Source organism: Heloderma suspectum, chromosome 6, assembly GCF_057233095.1.
Source record: "Heloderma suspectum isolate Gila_16-S chromosome 6, 16-S_ref, whole genome shotgun sequence".
NCBI lineage: Eukaryota > Metazoa > Chordata > Lepidosauria > Squamata > Helodermatidae > Heloderma > Heloderma suspectum.
The window spans coordinates 97,023,880-97,047,365 of record NC_139463.1 but is presented as its reverse complement, the minus strand read 5'-3'; the positions used below and the strand labels follow the sequence as shown (position 1 = coordinate 97,047,365).

The following is a 23,486-nucleotide window of genomic DNA, read 5'->3' as shown; positions in this document are numbered from 1 at the left end:
GCTGAAGCCATTGTTGACGTGAACGTGGTATGTGTGGGTTGTGCTCCGTTGGAACAGTGAGGGCATGAAGACTGAACAGTGACGGACTGGCATGATCGTATCAGTCATTTTGGGTATAAAGGATGTGTAGCCTTGAGTAGAGGATCACCACTGTTAGAGATATGAGTCACTGTCAACCGTGGCAAGGAATTACTCCCTCCGGCTGAAATGAGCAAGGGGAGTAAGGAGGCCTCTTCTTACCAGGAGAGGCAGTTACAGGGAGATCTCAGGATTGAGCTTCTGTCTGGGGAGACAGCAGGAGGCCTCTCCCCATTGTTTGGAGTTGATAAGATAAACTGGGTGAATGTCAACCAGAGGCAAGGAATGGAGCGAGTTTCAAAATACTGAAATACTGTCTTTTTTAACAGTGTCCATAATGAAATCCTCATTATTAGAAAAGTCATTGATGGGTTACCCGCTCTAGGTTTTTCCTGGGACAGTCAATTGCAGCAAATTCCAGGGAGCGCTTACCAGCTGTTTCTCCTTCCATTCCCATACTTAGGGGTCTGCTTCTGCCAGTCTCTCCTGTTATGCAAGGTAGAGACTCCCCTATCTAGGCATCCCCCCACCATTTTCTGAGTCTCTAGAGCAGCCTTCCCCAACCCGGCGCCCCTCAGATGTGTTGGCCCACAATTCCCAGCATCCCCAGCCACCATGTGATGGCTGGGGATGCTGGGAGTTGTAGTCCAACACATCCAGGGGAGCGGCAGGTTGGGGAAGGCTGCACTATAGAAACCAGCCCAATTGTGTGATGCTGGGCTTGGAGCAACAATTACCCACAATCTGAGGGGAGCATCACCAGTTCCCTGTGGGGTCAGAGAGCGCCCTCCTTCAACCCCAAGCCCACAGGGGGGCGGGGGGCTACTGGAGATGCTGCTTCAGCAAAAGCTCCATGGTCCACCCCCAGCCATGCCTGTCCCTCCATCATGTCGCTTGTTTACTCCTTGGGGCTGGCCTGTCTTGACCCTAGAGTGGAGGCAGAGCGAGAGAGGGAAGGGATGTTTGGGAACAGACAGTCCCCATGGAAGGCGCAGGCTGGAGGCAAGGCAGTGAAAACAGAGCCCTGAGGAATCCCCTTCAGCTGCACTTACTGGGTAGCAGCTGTCCTCAAAGCTGGGCCGGAAGCCAAAATGTCCCCTCCCTTCTCTCTGAATTAATTTAATTCAAAGATCTTTTACTCACACAGCCAGTTGCACAAGTGTTTCCAAAATATAAAGGGCACCCACACACACTATCCTGCTGCAGCCCCCTCCACAGGATTGGGCAGCCTCCTTCAGCATGTCTCCTACCCTGCCGTGCGTGCGTGCATGTGTGAGAGAGAGAGAGAGAAAGAGAGAGAGAAATCAGATGTTCCCTGAAGCCCTGTGAGGTTTCTGGTGTCTCTGTCCCCACAGTAGGGTGGACGCTTACCCACTGCTGAAAAAAGAGGAAAGGTATCATTAAAACGAGAACAAAGGACACCAATTGGCATAACATTTGCAATAATCTCCATATTTTAAATTGAAAAACAATACATCTCACTCTACTGAGGAAGATGGTGACTAGGTGGTGGCCTGTGTACCTGCCTGCTCAGTCTGCTGTCCAGGTGCTAACTGCTGAAAGGAAACGCCAAGGCCCCTGTCTCTCCCTGCTTATAGTTCTTTATCTTTAAACCAGACTTGAACAGGTGTTCAGATAAAGGATGCCTTCAAATAGAGGGACTGTCTTCTGACAGCCCTTCAAATAGAGGAATGACCTCTGTAGAGGAAGACACATGGCCACTTTACACACAGCAGGCCTGCTCCTGTTTTTCTTTTAAGGGAGGTTTTGTGAGGTCCCTGCTTTTGTCCTATTTGAGGCAATGGAGAGGAAAAATACCCCTCTCAGATATATATTAATGTGTGTGTGTGTGTGTGTGTGTGTGTGTGTGTGTACACACCCTTTATCCATTGAATCAATTCAAAGATAAAGTCCAGAAAGTCCTGATGAGTGCTTCCCTCAATTTGGGAGCATAGGAGTAGAAAGTCTGCGTGTGTGTGTCACACTTAATGCACACTCACTTGGTCATGCTTCTTAATGTTGCCCCTCACAGCCTTAGCTTATTATTTATTAAATGTCTTTATAAAATGCTTTCCTACCATAATTGTGGATCAACAAATCTGCACTAGAGAAGATGCCGCCTTTAAAATAGTAGGAAAATGTAAGCCAAAGAGCCATTTAGGGCACAATCCTATGCATGTTTAGACAGAAGAAAGTCCTACACCTCCCAGCGCTGCCTGGGGAATTCTGGGAGTTGTAGAACTTATTAAACATGCATAGGATTGCGCCCTTAGCCAGGCTCTGACAGCGGCCGGCCAGATGCCCCAGGCAGGGAAGCTCATAAGCAGGGCATTCAGGTGACAGCCATCCCCTTTTGTTGGTCTCCAGCATCCGATACTCAGAGAGATAAACAGGCTCATAACGTGGAGGCTCCATTCCTAGCTAGGGCAGTTAGAAGCTCATTACCAGACCCACCTACCACCCATGGTTTTATCTCCTCCTTGTTAAAAGCCACATGCTTTGGGTGACCAGATGTGAGGGAAGAAGGTGAAGTGCTTGTGTCTTTAAGAGTTGCACAGAAGAGGGAATTCCCTCAGGTGCAACTTTTCTCATCCCAGTGTGACAAGCCAGCCCTGGACAAATTCCCTCGTAAATGTAGAGGAGTCCTGCCCATCTTTGCCTCTGGCCTCCTGTTGGCAGGGATGACAGTATCCAGTGGGGAGTGGGGATGGAGGGTGGGATGCCACAGGTAAATAATATGCATTGAAAAGAAGCCAAGGGCCTTGCACTCCTGTGGTGGGGCATTTATCCAGGAATTAATTCTGATAAAGGATCTATGCACCTTGTTGCCCACGATGAGTGGCTCATCTGATGTGTGTGTGTGTTTTAATGCTGCTGGCCAAGTGGCTTTCGCATCACCTTTGGGGATGGAGCAACATGGTCTCTGCCACCTCTCTCTCTCCCTCTCCCCCCTCCCCCCAGTCTGGCCAGGCCTTGCATTCCCCTCCCCATCAGGGGAACTCATGACCTCTCCATCTCCTTGAAGGAGAGAAAGCAACAGGGTGACGGATGGTGCCCAGCCACCGCTTCGCCTTGTATGGACAGTGGCAGGCAGCTGGTGATGCCTCGGGAATGTGATGAGGCAGGCAAGGAGGGAGCAAGAGAGACACTTAATGCGCGGGTGGAAAAGCGAGCTGGGGTGCATGGGGACATCTAGGGTTACCGTGCTCTGTGAAATGGACAAGGCGGGGGGCAGTCAAAGGGGAAAGCCGGATGGGGGTGCTGTCTCTAGAGTGTTGCTAGGAGCTAAGGCAGAGGAGAAAAATCTTGCCCCTGCCTCCCCCAGCTTGCACTCTTCAGTCCTGAGGGCACCTCAGTCCCAGGCAAATCCCCCAAACCAGGCATCTCTGAGGAGACCCCTTTGTCTTGCACCCCCCAAGCAATGCTTCTCTGTTTAGGCTCCTTATGAATGCTCTGGGTGTAATTGGGTGCACTGGATAACCTGAGGGAGGCTCATCAAGTACTTTGGAATGGGTTTTAGCTATATTTGTTGTTCAGTCATTAAGTCGTGTCCGACTCTTCGTGACCCCATGGACCATAGCACGCCAGGCCTTCCTGTCCTCCATGCTCAAGTTCATATTTAGCTATATGCTACCTCATAAAAAAAAAAATAATTTGGTCATGGGAGAATTCATGGTGGGGGCTTGGGGGTGCAGAGAGAGAAAGAGAGATGTTGGGCATAGGGACACAGCCTAGCTGAGCCCTTTTGGGTAGATGCGACTTGATTTAGCAGGGAATAGAGAGAGAGGAGGCAAATTTCCATGGAGTGTGAGTAGGGATGGAGGAATCTGTCAATGTTGTTTTCTCTCAGTTTCTCATTTTTCCAGTCTTAAGTCTGGTTCCTCTCAAACTTTGGGAATTTCTCCAGTCTGAAGTTTGGTTTCTTCTGAATGTAGAGATTTTTTAAAAAAGTTTGCATGAAGGTTCATAAGCATTTTTGTGCACATTTCTCCTAATATATGCATTTTGTATGCATTTTTGCCTAATATACACATTTGTTGCAAGCACTTTTCCTAACAGAATGCATTTTTGAATGTTATTACCTCTAATATATGCTTTTTTTGTATGCATTTTTTGATGGGAGAACTCCACTGCAAAATTCAGAGAAGTGTGAATTTTGAAGGATGAGTTTTAGTTCGCATAGTGGTTCAAAAGTGCAAAATTAGGTAAATTCACATTAGCATTAAAATGCGAACTGGATGGATTTCTCCCCAGTCCTTAGGTGTGATGTGTGATAGGTGTAGGGAGGACTCTTCTTTGGAGCTCAGCAGAGAGAAGTGGAAGAAACAGATCAGGGTTAAACTTTTTTTCTGAACAGGAACAGTTGTATTAAGTTGTGTGTGTGTTTTTTTTAATTGTTGTTCACTGCCTTGATGGCTTTTTAGCAAATAAGGCAGTACATAAATGTTAATAATAAATGAATAAAAATAAGCCCCAAACCAAACCTGAATTGCTGTTTCCCTGGGAAAGATTTCCACAAATCTAAGCATCCTGTGAAAAAATTACACTCTGTTGTGCATAATCCATCATCCAGATTGCTCTGAATCAGGATGCATACAGCATAGTGGAATAGAAACATATTGGAGGAAACTGATTTTGAGTAGCCACATTTTAAAAATGATTAACAATAGATGCAGTAAACTGACTCTAATTTTAATTGATTCATTTTTAAACAATTGCATTTGCTTCTGGCATTTACATTGTCACTCCAATACAAGTTTCCTAAAGGAATGACAGACAGTGTGGTTGGAGTGTCAGACTAGGACCACAGAGGTTGGGGTTCAGAGCCCCACTCAAACTCAAGCTCACTGGATTAATTTTTGTGAACCACACAGAGAGCTCTGGCTATAGGGCTGAATAGAAATATAAGGAATGAATGAATGGATGACCTTGGGCTAGTCACCATATCTCTGCCTAGTCTACTTCACAGGGTCATTGTGAAGAAAAGGGGGGGGGGATCATATATGCTGCTCTGTGCTACTTGAAGGAATGGCAAGATAAAAATGTGATAATAAATAAATATATATTATGATACGTATTTATAAACCTCTGTAACACCAAATCAGTTAATGTGGGGTAGGGGAAGCCAACAGTGACATAAAAATGTCAGCAAAAAGAAGTCCATTGCTTTAACGGCTTAACCTAAGTGATCTCAAACTGAGTGAGAAATTACACAGATTTTTGGTTTTACCAACTGGGGACTTCGAAATTTCAAAGTTCATGGTTGAACTTTCACAAGTCTTTCTAAAAAAATACATGATAAATACAGCATTTATTTGTAATGTGGAAGGAATGCTTCCTTTTGCAAGGAGTGTATGTGTTTCAACCAGAAGATATGCTCTTTAAAATTGCACATATGAAACTAGGATATTATGGGAAAGGTTAGGTTGCATCTGGGGAAGGCAATGGCAAACCACCCTGCTATAGTCTGCCATGAAAACGCCAGCATAAGCGGCGTCCCTCTAGGGGTCAGTAATGACCCAGTGCTTGCACAGGAGGAACCTTTCCTTCCTTTTCCTAGGTTGCTTAGCTTGTCATGCCATCTACAACTACTGAAATTCCCTCTTCTATACAACTCTTAAAGGTGCAGGAGCCCCATCCTATTGAGTCATGATTCCTCATTCAAGCTACCTTCAACTCTCTTAATCCCACCCCCTCCTCTGTTGCTAGTCTTTAAACAACCAAGCCTGTATTTATTCTTCCTTTCCTTTTCATCCATTGTGGTGATGATGGCTTTTACTGTGCAATTCCCCCGCTTCATTCACAGCATTTTACAGGGGGTGCAGGCCACAGTGTCTTCCATTTGCACCTCTCCTGTGTTTTCCCATTTCTTCTTCTGTCTTCTTTCTTTCCACAAAAAAATCCGTTATGAAGGGGAAGACAGAATAGCTGCATGATGCCTTTTGACTGATAACACTAGGAGCTGTCCATCTGGAAGCACCCCCGAGTGAGTGACCTGGATTTAACAGTATCCTCTACCGCCCTCCTGTGGCCACCGCAGATGGGGTTTTTTCTAGCCTAGCCCCACTTGGCATGGAGGGTAGGTCACTCCATGTCTATGCTGTGTTTACAGTGCTCCCTTCCCTTCTCTGGCCCCTTCAGTATTCTTGCTGCAGACAGTTCTGATGGAGGGGTGGCTAGTCCATATGTTGGGAGGGAAACATCTGGCACTACCTTGATGGGGTTGCCTTACTGGTGGTCCAGGTACAGATGTGAAGTGAGGCTGAGCCATTCCATTTATGGTCTGCTTCCTCTCTCCCAGATCAGTGCCCTCCCTATAAAGGTATTGCCCAACTGTGGATTTTGGATTTCTTCTAGGGAGTAAGAGTAAGAACTATCGGCCTGCAGAGGAGCTCACCCCTTGTGTGTGTCTGGGTGAATCACTGTTTTGAGCAATGCCTACTGACTGAAAAGAGACTTTCCCAGAGCAGTGACTCATGCAGAGGTGCAAGGCATATCCTCTTCCAATGGCAGGTTGTTCGGCTGCATCTCTGCATCCGGGCTGATTGAATAGCTCAATCATACATAAGGGAGGTGCAGCTGAATTATCCCCAGCAAAGGCTGTTAGGCACGAGGCAGGGAGCAGCTCCCTCTGTGAGATGGGGATTTTATTTGGGCTCATGGGTACCTTTCACTGCTTAATGTGCTTCTTGCCGCACTCTTTCATGCCAGTGGCCCAGCAGCCTTACAGATTGGATTTCTTTGCTTATGATAAAATGTGCACCCCGCATTTCCCCTTCAACAGACAGGAAGTGGTTATTGGCAGCTGGAAAAAATAAATAAAGAAGTCAGCAATTACTGATCTGTAAGTAAAACTCATGAGCATTATCTCATTCTCTCTCCTTAGTTGGTGACAAAGTGCCAGCTGATATCCGCATCATTTCCATCAAATCCACCACTCTACGCGTGGACCAGTCCATTCTGACAGGTACGGTGAACTGAATTATTATTATTATTATTATTATTATTATTATTAGCACTTAATGAATTAGGCAGTATATAATATATGTCATGTAAAATTAGCAAAGGTCCTGCCCATTGGCTAACAATCTAAAAGGACAGGCACATGTCTGCGGGTGATTACGTCCAGTGGGTGTGATTCGTACAAGCATGCCCTGCCTGTGCCCACTCAGTCCATTGTAGCCCCTCCGTGAATAGACCAGATGATTACTGCCCCTTTATTGCCCCCCTCCAGGTGAGTCCGTCTCCGTGATCAAACACACTGATCCCATCCCAGATCCCCGTGCTGTGAACCAGGACAAGAAGAACATGCTGTTCTCCGTGAGTGCGACAGGGCTGAAAAATCTAAGCCTGCCCACACAAGCCCACATTGCAGGGAGGCTCACGGGCACCACTGAACCGCATCTCCCTAGTCATGTGTATTTGACAGGGCTGGGGGAAAAGATGTGACATCACCATGCTAATGTTTCCCTGCCCCCTCAAGCAGCAGCCGACAAAGCAGAGCTGGGGAGAGGAAATGCTAATATGATGAGATTACATCACACTTTATTCCAGCTAACAGGTTACTGGGGAGATATGCGGAGGAGGGAAGAGTGCAGGCCTGTGGATTCCATGTGTCTCCCCAGTAATATGTAATGTGGGGGGAAGCACAATGTGATATTTATTTATTATTTATTTAAACGATTGATAAGCTGTCTTTTAGGGCAAAACCCTTCCAAGGTGGCGCACAAAATATAAAGCCACAAGGTACAACAAAGTAAGAAAAGGATAATAGAACAATAATATCACTATGTTAACATTTCCATGCTCCGTCAAGCAGCAGCTGGGAACATGAGGTGGAAATGCTAATGTGACGGTCTGTCAGGCGTTTGTTTTTTTCAGCTACATATTACTGGGGAGACATAGCAGGCCCAAAGCAACCCAAATTCTTGCGAGCTGTATCATTATGCCGATTAAATCTATGGCATAGATCTGCTTGTTTTGAATGAAGTTATTCTGCTTCTCCTATGCCTGCGCGCACTGAAGCCCCACCCCAATCTTGGGAGTTGCAATTCTGTGACAGGTGGGGTGGGGTGGAGGTGGCAGATGGATCTCTAACAAAATTCTCAGCACTCTGCCAAACTTCAGTTCCAAAGACTGTTTTGGTGGTAGGGGAGTCATGACAGCGAACATGGTATACAAATGGTATAGGCTTCTAGCATATTTATTTATGCATTTATTTATTTTAAAAATATTTCTAGGCCACCTTTCAAAGCAGAAGCCCTTCCAAGGCAGCGTACAACATTAAAATTCATACAATTTTTTTAAAAACCCAGATACAATAATAAGGCAGCAAACATTCATAAAACAATGAACACCAGCAATAAACCATTACTAAAAACCTACAACATAACTGCAGCTACAGAGCAGAACAGTCCAATAAAACATAATCAAGGGAAGGCCAGAGTAAACAAGTCTGTTTGAAGGACCCTCGGCAGCCATAAGGACTAGAAACCTTGCTTTTTTAAAAAAAAGTGAAAGCGGAGATTCCCAGGATGTAAATTATGTTCTTGTGCAGAACTGTGGAATGACACACAGACCTGCTGAAAGCCACCTTTGGCTGAAATAGCTCCCATTTCCCCCCATGATGTTATTTCCTCCAACATATTAGTAGAGCATCCCCTTCATCTCCTTATTTGTTATGGTTCCTTCTTCTCCCCCCGGCCCCACCTGCCTGCAGGGTACCAACATCGGTGCAGGCAAGGCCATAGGCATCGTTATCGCCACAGGTGTGAGCACCGAGATTGGCAAGATCCGTGATGAGATGGTAGCCACTGAACAAGAGAAGACACCCCTGCAGCAGAAGCTGGATGAGTTTGGCGAGCAGCTGTCCAAGGTCATTTCCCTCATCTGCGTGGCTGTCTGGCTCATCAACATCGGGCATTTCAACGACCCCGTCCATGGCGGCTCTTGGATCCGTGGCGCCATCTACTACTTCAAGATTGCTGTCGCCCTCGCCGTGGCTGCCATCCCAGAAGGTCAGCCGAGGCTATTCCGGGTTCCCACATCCACCTGTCTTGGGATGAATGAGTGCCAGACAATTGCTTTTTTAAAAAATAGATTTTACTGTCATCATATATTTATGTTTTCATTTTTCTGTCTGCAGTTGGTGTTTTTAAAAAATGTTTTGTTCACTATCTTGTGTACTTAACTGTGAAAAATTGTTCAGATATTTTACAAAAACTAAAGGAGTTAGAAGAAAACAATAGCATAAAATTACAAACATTATTTTAAAAAATCACCTGCACATTGAAGAATAGAGCATTAAATAAGCAGTTCTAAACATTCTCAGCATGGCTGGCTGGGGGATGCTGGGAGTTGTAGGACCTTTTTCTGCCTAAACTTAGATAGGATTGCACCCTTAAAGCTATTCCTGTGTTACACAATGTGCAGATTCCCAGTGCCAAATAGCTGTGGCATATCTTCAGTAAAACAAAAGTTGAATGAATCTCTCTCTTATAACGTGATATAATTTCCCACCAGATAATTAATGTACATTTCTTCTTGTATATGCAAACATGATATAAGGAGCTGCCTTACAGAGTTAGATTATGGATGGCCAGCCTGTGGTACAAGTGACTCAGGAACGGAAGTCTGTGACACTCATGGACAGGAGCCGGAAAGCCCGTGGGCCTAGCTATGGCATAGATCCAGGTCTACCCTGCTTCCTGCCTGCCTCTCCAGCACTTTCAGCCTCTCCAGGATTGGCCATTGTTGTCTTAGACTATGGTCCATCCAGCCCAGTGTTGCCTACTCTGACTGGCAGCAGTTAGTGGGAAATATAGAATTTAGAAGAAGGGTCTCCTGGTAGTTCACAGGTGGAGAACCTGTAGCCCTCCAAATGTTGTTGGATTACAACTCCATCATACCAGCCCATCAGCTGGCTGGGGCTGATGGGAGTTGGAGTCCAAAAACAATTAAAGGGCTACTGGTTCCCCCCATCCCTGAATTAGACTTTGGCTCATTCTGCCATAAAGCTGTAAGTGATCAGTGTCTCACTCTGTCAACACAAACAACTGTCTAAGGTCTTTCTCATCCCTCCTATCTGAGGTGCTTTCACTGGAGATCCCAGAGATTGCAACTAGAATGTTCCGGATTTAAAGTGTTTCCTCTCGTACTGAGCTACAGCCTTCCATCACATTTATCAGTTAAAACCCTGGTTTCCATTATGATAAACCTGAAGCTAGGAAAGGCAAATTTCCCAGTGAAATCCAGACAAGAGGTGGCATTGTGCGTAGCAAGAGCCAAAGGGAATGAAGGTGGTTTAGGATGATCTGAAATCAAAGCTAGTAAATTGATGGCACCTGCCTGAATGCATCACTCATTCCACAAGCTAATCTTTCCCCTCCTCCTCCTCAGGCCTTCCTGCTGTCATCACCACCTGCCTAGCCCTGGGCACCCGCCGTATGGCCAAGAAGAATGCCATTGTCAGAAGCCTGCCCTCCGTGGAGACCTTGGGTTGCACTTCCGTCATCTGCTCAGACAAGACCGGCACCCTCACCACCAACCAAATGTCTGTTTGCAAGGTGCGTTGAAGCTTGATGGCGGCACTTTTGTCTCCGGTTGCCCATTGCCCATGTTGGTCACCTTGACGCTGCCTCCTGTCTTTCTTCCTTCCCCTTTTCTTGTAGATGTTCGTCGTTGACAAAGTGGAGGGAGATATCTGCTCTCTGAATGAGTTCTCTATCACTGGCTCCACCTATGCCCCTGAAGGAGAAGTGTGAGTAACCTCAAAATAAGCTCCAACACTAACCCCATCCGGTTATCCTAATCCTACACCCTGAGGAAGAAATGAGATACAGACCCAGTTCAGATGACACAACAACACTCCCTATCTTGGTTGTTTAGTGCATTGTGAGCGGGCGAGTGGGCAGGAGCCATCATGCTTGCTTGCTCCCATTCATTCACAACTCATTCCCACAACTCACTCCCACTCATTCACAAACTGGGTGAACACCTTTTTTAACCTTTAAAGCCCAATGTGTTTGTCCAGAGCAGGGTTAGGCAACTTGTGGCCCTCCAGAAGTTTACGTTTACAACTCCTGTGATCCTTTAGCCTTGGCTATGCTGGCTAGAACTGGTAGGAGGACCACAACTTGCCTACTCCTGCACTCTCCTTTCTCTTGCCTCCACCATAATGGGCACAGAGAACAGTCTGGAGATGCCCGATTTCCATTTCTGAAGCTAAGCAGGTCTGCGGGCAGCCCAGGATGTGGATGGGAGAGCACCTTAGAAAGAGGCATTCAGCGCTCAGCCCTTGGGCGGAATGGCAGGATACAAATCAAGCGAACAAAGTCTAGCTAATATTAAAACTCCCTTAAACTTATTTCGAATTCCTAACCTTCACCTCACACTGGAGAAATGTAGCATCTCCCATTTTCTTACATTAAACTCCTAGTGTTGCCATCACCCTGTCGATTTGAGAGGGAAATGTGGGCGATGCTTCTTGCATCCCCAGGTTGCCTGAATATCCTCAGACCTCTGAATAGTTTGTACCCAAGGCAAAAGCGTCTTGTCTCTCTGTTAATCCTGGGGCCAAGCCATCAAGCTGAATGACATCTCTCCCTGCAGCCCTGTTCGGGAGTTTGTTTCTCCATGCAGTTCACATTGTGTGGAAAGGAGGCAGGGATGAATGCACCAGACTCCGTCCCTGTCTCCCTCCATGAGTTTTCCAGGGCTGGCTATAGCATGGTGAGCCCACATGAATAGAACAGTCTCCCCACTGCAGATAGCCACCCTCCAATTCATGGAGATTGATGGAGGGGGAAGGTGAGCATGCTCATCCCTGCTTCCTCCCCACATGACAACAATCACATGGAGAAACAAATGCCTGAATAGTGCTTAGTCTGTGGGCATCTCTACACCAGCCTAAAATCCTGCATTTAAAGCGGGGCTTTCTGCTTCCGTTTTAAATGCAGGATCACAAGGACTTCCTTTTTCAACTGCTTCCTTTCCCGCCTCCCCTTTCCTCCTCCTTCTCCCCCTATCTGAGTCTTCCATTCTCTTTCATTGATCTCGCTCCTCTTCATGCCGCTTTTCCTCTTTTCACGGAGGAAACTCAAGCGGAACACAATGGGGTAATTCGATAGCTCATTATCTGCAATTTATTTAAAATCAGAACAAAGGGCATTTAGTGCAGGAGACGCCCTGGAGGGTCACGGCGTCATGTAAAGAGCCCACAAACTTCTGTGAAGGAGCAATCTCAATCGTAGGATAAAAGCTCCATGTGAAGAAAGCCTTTGTTCCTGCTCTCCGTTTTCTCCAGTCCTAATCCTCCTGCAACCTTTTGAAGATGGCATGGCGTCCTCCCTGACACTCCCTTTAAACATAAACCTGAACAACAGGAGGAAGAGGATGGAGTGCGCCCCCCATATCTTACAACCATTACCAGCACCTTAACCACAAACCTAAAACCAAAGGGTCAAAGGGTTAGTGACTTGCCGTGACACCAGGAACCCTAATTCCACCTCTCCGGCATTTGTTTTTCTGCTGTAATTTTCCTACCTAAATGGGACTTACCTTCTCCCACCCCCACCCCACCCTCGCTTGCTCTTTTGCAAATGCAGTCTGAGGAATGACAAGCACGTCAGAGCTGGACAGTATGATGGGCTCGTTGAACTGGCTACTATCTGTGCCCTCTGCAATGACTCCTCTCTGGATTTCAATGAGGTGAGTGCTTCTCTCTGGTTTCCTAGCCTACCTGCCATCATTTATCTTTAATTGAAGTCAGTAGACCTTTTATTTATTATTTATTGTCATGGTTTCCCTCAAAGAACCTTAGGAATTGTAGTGTGGTGAGGGCAGCGGGAACTCTCTGTTAAGAGATTTAAGACACAATACTATGCATGTTTAGTCAGAAAAAAAGGCCTACAACTCACAGCATCCCCCAGCTAGCCATGGCTGGCTGGGGCATGCTGAGAGTTGTTGGCTTTTTTCTGTCTAAACATGCATAGGACTGCACCCTTAGGGCACAATCCTATGCATGTTTAGACAGGAAAAAGTCCCATGGCTGGCTGGGGGATGCTGGGAGTTGTAGGCCTTTTTCTGTCAAAAACATAACTGTAATTGTGTCCTTATTTATTTAGTAATGTATTATGAGATTTTAATTAGCTGCTGCTCAGCCTTCCGGAGATGTTTATACAATTTCAAACAGCAAAACACAACTGAATTTTAAAAACCTACTAATCGTTACAATAATAAAACTAGCAGCAACTAAGTTATCATAAAGACAGAACAGCTGACTAAAAGCTTTAACACTGATCTAAAGGATCTTAAAAGGCCTGAGCAAATGAAAAGGTCTTCACCTGGCACAGAAAAGACATACCATTCAGCACCAGGCAAGCCTTCATCCCGAGTGAATTCCAGAGACCCTTAGCCTCCCTCACTAAACTACAGTTCCCTGGGAACACTTGAACAGAGGGAATGGCTGTTGCATCAGTTTAAATGTAGGGAAGTCCACAGTGAAAGGGGTGTGTATGAAATTATCCCCTTTCTATTGTATTTTGGAAGATGTAATCCAATTTTGAGGGCAGGGGGGCGGAAAACACACAGGCACTCCTCAAGTCCCTCACTGCTGTCAGCTGCTATCTTTAATCTCCCACAATACCACTGGCACGATGCTACATCACAATGTACCATTGAGGGGCAATATGGGGGGAAAGAGGTGGCTGACTGTGGGCCCCGCCATTCTTCCCCCCGCCCCAGAATGCCCAAGAATGAAACTCTGCCATGAGATAGCCTGGCTGCAGGGGCATTAGCATTACAGGGAATTAAAGATGGCCGCTGGCAGATGTCTCTGTCCTGGCTCTTCACCAATCATTTGGGGGTAGGGGTGGGGCTCTTGAAATTTGCCTCCTTCAAAATGCCTCCCTTTCCAATGGGGTGGTGAAATGCGAGAGGTCATTTTGGTTTGGCTCTTCTTCAGAGCTGACAGAGGGGACTTCTGTGTCTCACCCCTCCTTCAGATGCAGCCAGGTAGAACGGCTGCCAATGGAGGAGCCAATAATTCACATTTCTAGCACCATCGTGTCAGCACAGAATAGACTGGTGATGCTTTTCCATACTGTGTGATGATGCCTCCTTTGCCAGCATGCTGGAGAGGGGGAGCTGGAGTAGTCGATGGCTCGCAGTGGACAACTTACCACGTTCTTTGCGGATAAAGTTGCTCAGATTTAGCTTGGCTTGGACTACAATATTGGGACTGGTCAGAGTAATGTAACATCAGCAACTGCTGGTCCAGTTGTTTTGGAGTCTTTTCAGCCTGTGGATCTCAAGGATGTGAACAGGGTATCGGAGTGGTGAGGGTCACCACCTGTGTTCTTGACCCTTGTCGTTTTTGGCTGTTTAAACTGGCCAAGGTGGGATTGATGCCATGCATAAGGGAAGTGATTAAGCTTCTTTGCAGAAGGGGGTTGTTTAAAAAGAGGCAGTAATAAAAACCTTTATTAAGAAAACTTCCCTTGACCCAGGAGATCAGCCTAACTATAGGCCAGTCTCAAATGTCCCGTTCTTGGCTAAGGTGATCGAAAAGGTTGCAACTCCATCTTCATGAAACTGATTATCTGAACCCATTTCAATCAGGCTTTCAGTTGGGATATAGGGCTGAGACTGCTTTGGTTGCCTTGGTAGATCACCTATTCCAGCAACTGGATAGGGGGAGTGTGATCCTATTCATCCTCTTGGACCTCTCAGGGGCTTTCAGTGCCATTGATCATAGTATTCTTCTGGACCATCTGGCAGAGCTGGGCCTTGCGGATGCTGGTTTGCAGTGGCTCTGGTCCTTTTTGTCAGGCTGTGTCAAGAAGGTGGTGTTGGGGATTACTGTTCAACTCCATGGCCTTTGGTGCCCCACAGAGTTCTATCTTGTCCTCCATGTTATTTAATATTTACATGGAACTACTAGGAGAGGTCATTTGGATCTTTGGAGTAAGGTGCCACCAATATGCTGATGGCACCCAGCTCTATTGTTCTTTGTGACCTAACACCAAGGAAGCAGTCAAACCCCCTGAACGTTGCCTGGATTCAGTAATGGGCTGGGTGAAGGTGAACAAGCTGAGGTGGAACCCAGACAAGATAGAGGTGTTGTCGGTCAGTGGAAAGCAAAGCCTGACTTGGGGATTGGGATTCAGCCTGCTCTGGAAAGGGTTGCGCTCCTCGTGAAGGATCAGGGCCATAGCTCTGGGCTGCTTCTTGATCCCATGCTGCCCCCGGATCTTCAGGTAGTGGCGGTGGCACAGAGTGTGTTTGCAGATTTACCAGTGGAGGCTGGTGGCGTTGATGTCAGTAGGATGGCGAATCCGCTCCGGGTTTCAATCAGAACCAGTCAGAACTCTAAAGGAACTATCCAAGGTGGCTCTGCACCTTGGATAGCTCCTTAAGAGTTCTGACTGAAACCTGGAGTGGATTCACCACCCAGCTGACATCGGAGCCACCAGCCTCCACTGACAGTTATGCTTGGTGTGCCAGCTGCGACCCTTGCCGAATCGGCCTGGCTGGCAACATTTATCCATGCCCCGGCTACATTACATTTAGACTATTGCAAAGCACTCTACAGGGGCTACCCCGGAAGAGTGTCCGAAAGCTTCAATTGGTGCAAAATGTAGCAGCAAGGCAGCACAGTATCAGGACTGTTGAAAGCCCTGAACAGTTTAGGACCTGGCTAGCTAAAGGACCACCTGTCTCGCTATGAACCTGCCGAAGTTCTAAAATCTGCAGGAGACACCCTTTTGAGGGCACCATTACCCTCAGAGGCCCATTTGTTGGCACGTGTGAAAGGCCTTTCTCCTGTATTGCCTCCAACTATGGAATGCACTCCCTCAAGAACTATGATCGGTCCCCACTCTCTTGGCCTTTGAAAAGGGTGTAAAGAGGCATCTTTTCAATTTAGCCTTCTAAAATGTGTTGCTTTAATGTTTTTACTGTTTTAGGCCACAATCCTATGTATGTTTAGACAGAAAAACAATCCTACATTTCCCAGTATGCCCCAGCCAGTATGGGCAGGCTAGGGGAATGCTGGGAATTGTAGGACTCTTTTCTGTCTAAACAGGCATAGGATTGTGCCATAATGTTCTTGCTGTTATTGTTTTACAGTTTTATTGCTTTAAATTTTTGCACACCTCCTTTATGGCTTTTTAGCAGATAAAGTAGTATATAAATGTTAATAATAATAATAATAATAATAATAATAATAATAATAAATAAGTAAGTAAACTATTCTTGACCCCTTTGTAAGGATGAATCTCCCATCATACTCCCTGCAGCTGTTGAGCATGCCTGATCCGTCATGTGTAACTCACAACTTCTTCTCTTCCCTTGTTCCTTGTCGCCTTTTCCAGTCCAAAGGTGTATATGAGAAAGTGGGTGAAGCCACTGAAACTGCCCTTACGTGCTTGGTTGAAAAGATGAATGTCTTCAACACAGACGTACGCAACCTTTCCAAGGTGGAGCGCGCCAATGCCTGCAATGCTGTAAGTACTGGCTCCCCAGAACTGCCTTTCTTCAGGGCCCTGTATTGCTCCACCACTCTGTCCAGGCACCTGTCCTACAGTTATATACAGATAAATGGGTGAAGAGACCCAGCCGAGAGAGCCTTATGCTGGGAGCAGTAGGACTTTTTTTTGTCTAAGCATGCATAGGATTGAAGCCATAGCCACAATGGAGGGGAAGCTATAGGGCCTCCACTCCCTGAATTCTCAGTATATATGTGAGACAGACAGACAGCCATTGTCTCTTCCTTAAGAAAACCATGAATGCAGGATTCTATCCAATATCTTAGTAAGAACTAAATCTATTTCCAGCGTATGCTGTTCAGGACAATAAACACACAGGAACTGTGATGATATAGAGGCATTTGACATTTATTTATTTACCATGATCATTGTTGTTGTCCTTTCATTTTATAGTAGTACAATTATTTAATATGTTAACATATTCAGGTATTTGGGTTAAGGGTTTTGCTGTTTCATGTTGACCAACAAGAGTCCCCACCCCACTCTGGGTATATCCTTGGGTCTCTTCAGGTGCAATCCTATGCATGTTTAAACAGAAAAGTGCCTCTCCTAAGGCTCAGTTCCTGGCAGTAAGAGCTTTAAGCTAAAATATGCTGGGACTCTTTTGGTATGTTTGGCCCCACCCCGTTTGCCTTTGGCCCCACCCACCACTGCAACGTGGCCCCCAAGAGCTTCTCTGAAATGGAATTTGCCCCTCGGTCTGAAAGAGGTCCTGCACCCCTTGATGCAGCACTTCTGAGTATTCATATTCTTTCACAAATCTTCTTGACAACTTTTCTGACTTGGATTCCTGCACTGAGCAGGGGGTTGGACTCGATGGCCTTGTAGGCCCCTTCCAACCCTACTATTCTATGATTCTATGATTCTGTGACAACAATCCTGTAAGATAGGTCAGTGGGTCTTCTGTGGGCCTCCTCCTGGCGGGCAATAGGGAGTGGGTTTAAACCCCTTTTCCCCTTCTCCTTCTTCCCTTTTCCCAGGTGATCAAACAACTCATGAAGAAGGAATTCACCCTGGAGTTCTCCCGTGACAGGAAGTCCATGTCTGTCTTCTGCTCCCCAGCAAAAGCTTCCCGGGCTGCTGTCGGCAACAAGATGTTCATCAAGGTCAGCGATGCCACCTCGCCCACCCCAGGCTGCAGCTGGTCTCCACAGCAACTAGGGAATGCACACAGAGGTGTTGCTCTGCACTTAAAAGATTCAAGGGTCCATACAGTGCAAATCTGCATAAAGTCTGCATATGCTAATTTATATTTATATATGCAAATTTAGAAGTAATTACTAGGATTAATCTAAATGTCACAAAAGCCAGCCAATTAATTTCTGACCCAAATAATCTCAAATAAAAGCAATTCTTCACATAATTTGCACCCTGACCCAGAATATCCCAAACCCACTGGAAAAACTTTCCCCCCTCAGCTTAATTGTCATGCCTGGGAAGTTTTTTTGGTTGGTGTTTTTTTTTTTTTAAGGAGGTGGGTGGGGCGGAGCTAGGGGTTGCAGCAGGTGGGAGTGGGAAAGTTAACCCTTCCCACCCCAGCTGCAGTCACCCTTGAAAATTGCCCCCTGCATGGCATTTAAGCTGAGGAAAAACCCCTCTCCATTGACACCGGTGGACATTCAGCTCTGTGGAACAGACCTGGGGCCCTGGGAAATAGATTTGGGGCTGGGTCCCCCCAGGCCCAGGCCTAGCAATACCCCTGAACAAAGTTGTACATGAAGTGGTCAACGTTTGTCTGGGCTGTACTATGTTGAACTGCAGGTGTGGGTTAATATGAATGTTCCTTCATACCCCTTCCCCCCAAACCCTGCACGTAGAAAGCAAGCATGTCAGAGAGACATTTAGGCTAGAACCCTTTTCGCTGACAGCTAGTTTTCTATCTACAGGATTTGGGAGTGTTGTTTATGGAAGAACATTCATTCATGTGAGCTTCTCTTGCAGTCACACATGAGACAGTGAGGATTAGATTATTACAATGGAGGGCCTCTGTATTACCCCTTCTGCTATTTCTACCCCCCAAAACAGTTTCTAGAACTTCCAACCTCAGTTTTTAGTACCTGGGTCCAAATAGTGATACAGACGCACCGGCTGCCACCCAGAACTCCCTTTTACCCTCAAGTCACTCTACCCTTTTCTTGTTCTTCCTCATGCGCAGGGTGCCCCCGAGGGTGTGGTTGACCGTTGCAACTATATCCGTGTGGGCACCACCCGCGTTCCTCTCACCCCCAATGTCAAGGACCATATCATGGGAGTCATCAAGGAGTGGGGCACAGGACGAGACACCCTCCGTTGCTTGGCGCTGGCCACCCGTGACACCCCCCCAAAGAGAGAAGACATGTTTCTTGAAGATTGCACCAAATTTGTTGAATATGAGGTAACGCTGAGGGCAAATCCCATGGGGAGAGACAGGGAGGATGTGGTGGGGGATTAAATCAGGGGGCCATAGCCAAGAGCATCTAGCTTAAGCACCAGAAGATCCCTGGGATGGTAGACTCTGGCCTCATCTACCTGCCGGAGAACCAAGGGCCACTGGGAGGCTGCACCTGCTGCCTCCCAGGAAGAAATTCATAGCACTGGGAGGATTAACCTGGTCCAAAACATCAACAGAGATGCATTTGCTTTCTTCCTTCTCCTCCCTCCCAGTCCCTTTTCCTTTTGTGTCATGTCTTTTAGATTGTAAGCCTGAGGGCAGGGTCTTGTCTTAATAGAAATCCTTATAATCTGCCCTGGAAGCGTTTTTGGACTGAAACAGGGTTGTTTTACGACATGCAAACTGTGTCTGAAAGAGTTTTTTTTGTTTTTTAAAACATTGTGGCTGTTGAAATGACTCCAATGACTTTCATTCATATGTCATGCTTAGGCTGTGTTTTAAAAGTTTGTGTGGGCCAGTACCTTTTGTCAGTAGTGTAGTGGAAAATTCAGAAGTGCAGGGTCCCTTCGTGACAGCCACGCCCCCTCACAGCCACGCCCCTTCTAAGAGTACACAACCTCGTAAGATATACAGCCTTCAACTGGGATCCAAAAACAGCGCAGCTGAGAGTAAGGCATTGGTGTTTTAACTGGACGTCTGAGGAAAAAATGCAAGGGTTTCACTCACTCACTCACTCACTCACTCAAACACAAACATTTTAGGTTTTCAAAATATGATACTCTATGGAAGCTTCACCCTCTCAACTCAGCCCTCATGGACAGATCCCTTCTCATTTACACAGCTCCCTTGCACACTCCCTTAGTGCCCCAACATTATCCATTAGACTTCCCTAAGCTCCTTCATTATATCTCCCCCTCCAACAGAAATGTCCACAGACCCAGCTGGATTGAACTACACACACACACACACACACACACACACAGTGGTGTAGTGGTAAATTTGGAAATACAGGAGCTCACTGTGACAGTCTCCAAGGGCAGTCCAAAAATTTCAGGCAGCTGTGTCAATCCATATCAGCAAACCAGTTCTAGGAGTTTTCATCTCCACCAGGAGCACGTCTTTGGTGAAGCAAATAGGTCTTAATTGCCCATTCCAGACCAAGGCATCCCAAAGACTTTGCATTCCAACATGGAACAATATAGTGTTGCTTGGAAAATTCATTCCCCCCACAGCTACAGTGAGGACTGCAGCTAAGTTCAGAGGGAGGAGGGAATTCTGAGGAGGGTGGCAGATGACATCAGAGTCCCTGCTCATGAAAAAGTGCCGGGGCTGCGTCCCTGCGAGCCCTGCCTCCACTACACCACTGCCTTTTGTAGGCTGATTTGCACAACTGTTCTGACCCATGCTTCCCCTCCACAGACGGACCTGACCTTCGTGGGCTGTGTAGGCATGTTGGACCCACCCCGCAAAGAGGTGTCGGGCTCCATTGAGCTGTGCCGTGAAGCCGGCATCCGCGTCATCATGATCACGGGTGACAACAAGGGCACGGCCATTGCCATCTGCCGTCGCATCGGCATCTTCAGTGAGGACACGGAAGTAACCGGCAGGGCCTACACTGGCCGTGAGTTTGACGACTTGCCCTCATCTGAGCAGCGGGAAGCCTGCAAGAGGGCCTGCTGCTTTGCTCGTGTGGAGCCGACGCACAAGTCCAAGATTGTGGAGTTCTTGCAGAGCTTCGATGAGATCACAGCCATGGTGAATAGATGGGTGGTGATGGTGGAAACAGGAGAATGGTTGGGAAGGGCTGGTGGCAATACTGTCCTATGACACATGAAAAAAGCATATCTATCTGTGTCAGGTTTCCCAATCCCCCCAGCGCACATGCTCAGGCAATCTGACACCGGACGCCCAAATCAGTGAGATTTCTTTATTGCAGGGAATCCCACAGCAAAAGCTTAATGGTAACACTCTTCAGAAATCATATACTGATGGTCAGTAGCTATAGGGTCTATGTAATTCCAGAACAGTCCAAAGCTAAACACTACTACGGTGACTGAGATCTTCATCAATGTGGTTTCCCCATTGCCATCTCCTTGGTTCTGAACACAAGGGAAGGGACTCTGGATTCCTGGTGTACCTAGCCCAGGCAATCCTTACATGGGGTTCCAAACCCCAGATAAGGGGCATCTCTACACCAGCCTAAAATCCTGCATTTAAAATGGGGTTTTCTGCTTCCATTTTAAATGCAGGATCATAACGACTCCCTTTTTCACGTGCTTCCTTTCCCCCCATCCCTTTCCCCCTCCTTCTCCCCATATCTGAGTCTTCCATTATCTTTCATTGATTTCGCTCCTCTTCTTGCTGCTTTTCCTCTTTTCATGGAGGGAACTCAAGAAGAACGCAATGGGTTAATTGGATAGTTCATTATCTGCGATCTATTTAAAAATGAACAAAGGGCATTTAGTGCAGAAGATGCCCTGGAGGGTCACAGCATCATGTAAAGAGCCCACAAACTTCCACGAAGGAGCAATCTCAATCACAGGATAAAAGCTCCGTGTGGAAAGCCAAGGAATAGGAATGATTCCTGGAATGACCCCTCAGGCAATCAAGGGATAAATTCTTGAAAGGCCTAACAAAACCTCACCCATAGAGTCCAACTTTGAATCTTTTGTTGATAACTCCAGGCTACTTGGTCAAGGCCTATTAAGATCAAGGGAAAGGTAAACCCAGACATGCAGGGAGTTCTGGGCCACTGCTTTCACATTGGTAACTCCACACCGCTTGCGTCCAGGCAGAGGAAAGTCCAAAAGTCGTAGATCAAACCCAGCCTGCCAGTACGCTGAGCTGTCAACAGACAGAGACACACAATCCACAGCAAACCAGAGTTGAAGTCTATGAAAAACCTCACAGTACTTTTCATGGCAAGTCTTTAGCAATCCAAAGTTCCAATTAAGGGAGAGTCCATGTGCAGAGTGCCTCCAAAACCCCAGACGATGATGGATCCAAACAGAGTAGGGTTCAGGCAGTGAAGATGAGATGTTCCTAGCAGAGGCTATTCGCCTTTGCATTAGCTTAAAAGGAAAGACTGTAAGATAGCCCCTCTGGATCCCTTGACAGACAAGGGCCTTTCAGCAGGGCCCCTATCTAAACAAGGCATTACTGCTCAGCCCTCCAGCAATGATGCTTCAACCTGGGTGACGTTTCTGCAAACACCACCCCACCTCTGTCACGTTCTCACGGACAGCTTCCAGCCTCCCTGCCTGCCAAGGCCAGACCAGCAGGTGGACAGGGAGTTGGGTGCCTCTCCCTGGCTCTGCACTGAGAACACTGACAGAGATAAGCTCACACAGACTCTGACATTCCAGGGGCTGAATAGGCCCAAGACCTTCCAAGCTACTTCTAATCAAATCCTGGCTATAACCTACAAGGCCCACCGCAGTGCTGTAGGTGGGCCCTGACAATCTGTCTGTCTGTCTATCTATCATATCATGTGTGTGTATTGGACATGGATGTGTCTATTTCACTGAACTTATATGTCTGGAATTCACTACTGAGAAATAGACATGTTCTCAATCTTTACACGTCATGATGGTATACCTAGGAGTGCATTTCCTCCTCTACAGCAGTGTACTATACCCACGTGGGGTAAAGTCCTGAGGGAAGTCAGCTACAGTTCCTCCCTCACTTGGATGTAAGAAAAGTCCTGCTAGATTAGACAAAAGATTTGGTCTAATCCTGTATCTTGCAGTGGCCAGCCAAGTGCCCTGCAAGCTGCTCAGTGGTAGAGCACCTGCTTTATATGCAGAAGCTCCCAGGTTCAATCCCTGGTGTCTCCAGGTGGGGAAGAATCCTGCCTGAAACCCCAGAGAGCCAGTCAGTGTCGACAATAATGGGCTAGATGGACCAAAGCTCTGACTCAGTATTTGGGATGGACGGACCGTGTAGAATCCGCTCTGTCTGGGTTTTGTGGATTGTCAGGCACCTTTTGTTCCCTCGTCTGCTCCCAGACGGATGCAAATATTTTCTGAGTCCGTACAAGGCAGCCTTCCTAGGTTCCTGGGTTGCAGGGCATGGAGGCACTAGCCATTCCCTGCTGTGGCAACTGGTATTCTGTGGCGTGCCACCTCTAGTCATGGGGGTTCCATTTAGCCATCATTTAGACACCTTGTAGACCTATTCTCCATAGATGGGCCTGATCCCCTTTTAACACCACCTAATCTAATGGCCATTGCCCCGTCTTGTAGCCGTGAGTTCCATCCATGAGTTACACATTGACTGGGTTTGCACTTCATGCTAAGCCAAGGTGGGTTGTTATCGTGGGTGGCTGCAGAACGGCTTAGTGTGATGTCTGAACCTGGAGCAGATTTCCCATCATGGGTAGTTTTGTGCATATAAGCCACCATGAGAATCCATGGCTTGTGTAGTGGGGTTGCTTAGGGTGGCTTGTCAGGGTGGCTTTTTGTTACATCCAAATGTGGCAGGGCAATTTT

At 46.9% G+C, this 23,486-nt stretch overlaps 1 protein-coding gene across 1 annotated transcript in view; it reads left to right on the top strand.

The window, feature by feature from the left end:
- The window catches only part of ATP2A1 (ATPase sarcoplasmic/endoplasmic reticulum Ca2+ transporting 1), a 45,752-nt gene that overhangs the window by 6,833 nt on the left and 15,433 nt on the right, over positions 1 to 23,486 (top strand). Inside the window, exons 6-15 of the mRNA XM_084808441.1 lie at positions 6,965 to 7,045; positions 7,313 to 7,398; positions 8,798 to 9,095; positions 10,477 to 10,643; positions 10,749 to 10,837; positions 12,684 to 12,786; positions 16,452 to 16,583; positions 17,606 to 17,731; positions 18,781 to 18,999; positions 20,416 to 20,751. Of these exons, the coding sequence (XP_084664567.1) occupies positions 6,965 to 7,045; positions 7,313 to 7,398; positions 8,798 to 9,095; positions 10,477 to 10,643; positions 10,749 to 10,837; positions 12,684 to 12,786; positions 16,452 to 16,583; positions 17,606 to 17,731; positions 18,781 to 18,999; positions 20,416 to 20,751 (1,637 nt within the window). The remainder of the gene's footprint in view (positions 1 to 6,964; positions 7,046 to 7,312; positions 7,399 to 8,797; positions 9,096 to 10,476; positions 10,644 to 10,748; positions 10,838 to 12,683; positions 12,787 to 16,451; positions 16,584 to 17,605; positions 17,732 to 18,780; positions 19,000 to 20,415; positions 20,752 to 23,486) is intronic.